Source organism: Nerophis lumbriciformis, linkage group LG24, assembly GCF_033978685.3.
Source record: "Nerophis lumbriciformis linkage group LG24, RoL_Nlum_v2.1, whole genome shotgun sequence".
NCBI classification, from domain to species: Eukaryota; Metazoa; Chordata; class Actinopteri; order Syngnathiformes; family Syngnathidae; genus Nerophis; species Nerophis lumbriciformis.
The window spans coordinates 28185001-28186563 of record NC_084571.2 but is presented as its reverse complement, the minus strand read 5'-3'; the positions used below and the strand labels follow the sequence as shown (position 1 = coordinate 28186563).

At 40.1% G+C, this 1563-nt stretch overlaps 1 protein-coding gene across 1 annotated transcript in view; it reads right to left on the bottom strand.

The window, feature by feature from the left end:
* Nucleotides 1-760: 760 nt before the first annotated feature.
* rnd2 (Rho family GTPase 2) overlaps nucleotides 761-1563 on the bottom strand; it is a 105539-nt gene continuing 104736 nt past the window's right edge. The window contains exon 5 of the mRNA XM_061982226.1: nucleotides 761-1488. Coding sequence (XP_061838210.1) covers nucleotides 1219-1488 — 270 coding nt within the window. The 3' untranslated portion in view covers nucleotides 761-1218. The remainder of the gene's footprint in view (nucleotides 1489-1563) is intronic.

Sequence of the window (1563 nt, the reverse complement as noted above, 5' to 3'; positions counted from 1 at the left end):
TTTCAGAGAAAAAGTAGTTATGATAAAAATTGTAATGTTTGAAAAAAAACTTGCATTATGAAAAAAAAGTCAGAATTCACAAGAAATTCTAATTGTGTGTCACTGGCACCTCTTGTGGAACATTGTGGTATTGCAATTAAAGGGAGCGCTAAGTTTTTCCATTATAGAAAAGATTTTTCATGTCAGAATTTTTGAAAAAATATAACAATATAAAAAGTCCTTTTATGATAAAAGCCAGTTTGTTGAAACAGAAAAATTTAACATTTTGAGAAAAAAGTTGACATTTTACCACAACATTTTTTTTGAGATATACGTCATAATGTTGCGAGAAAAGTTATGTATGAGAGAAAAATCCGAAATAAGTCAAAGTAATATTTTGACACAAAGTTTGTAACGCTATGACAAAGTAGTAAGGTCGTAATTACAAGGAAATAGACGTATGTTCAGAGGGAAAAGTTGCGTAATACGTGAGAAAATAAAATTGTATTATGAAAAAAAGTCTGAACTTACAATACTAGTTGCCTGTGTCACTGGCACCTCTTGTGGAAGGTGGTGGTACTGCAATTAAAGGTAACCTTTTCCCTTTAGAGAAAGATTTTTAGTGACGTGTGGAGAATTTTCCACTGCGCTCTAAACAAGACATACAGTAAATAAATATTTTTACGGGACGAGACTTGCTGAAGGAGATGAGCTTTAGCGACCTCATCCTGCAATGGAAACGGAGTAGGAAAAAAAAAAAGAGCAGCCAGGAAGCTTTGATTAGCTTTGCCATCTGCAGGTGCTTTATTTCCAACATTAGTGGGGACTGAGGACTCGCTGCAGAAAGAAAAAAAAAAAAGAAAAGAAAAAAAAAGTACATTGGACTTCATTTTCCACAGTTCAAACACAATTAGTGTGAAGAAGACAAGCAGACATGTTTGTTTTTGTCTCAACATTGCACTTGTGGGCACTTCATAAACAAACAGACATATAAAGCTCCATTCACCTCGCCTTTTGTTTTTAATTATTTTTTTTTAAACAAAAACGCACAATCATCGTCACTTTTTCAGTGAACACTTCCACTATCACAGTGTGCTTTTGTCCTCATTTTGACACCAAAAAAACATATTTCCACCGTGCAAAAATGAAAATAGCGACAAAAAACAGAATAAATAGACGTCTTCTGGCGTATATATATTTGTATGTACAGTAATATTTATGTGGAGGGGGGGAGGGGCTCTACATGAGCACGCAGCTCTTGGCCCGGTCCTTCCTGAGGACGGGGGCTTGGTCCATGGGTTCAGTCCGAGCGGGCAGCGGCTGGAGGGGGAGCTGCGACGCCCGCTTGAGCCCGCGGCGAGAGCTGCTGCGTTTCAGCTGCGGGTTGTGCGGCCGCCGCACGGACGCCAGCGTGGTGACGTGGAAGACGTCCCGCACGCTGTTCTCCGACACCTTGGACGTGCACTCCACGTACGCCACGGCCCCCATCTGCCGAGCTATCGTGCTGCCCTGCGAAGACAATGCCAACGTTTCAAAACGAAACAAAATACAGTGGAACTTTCTTTTACAAACCCCTCTATTTGC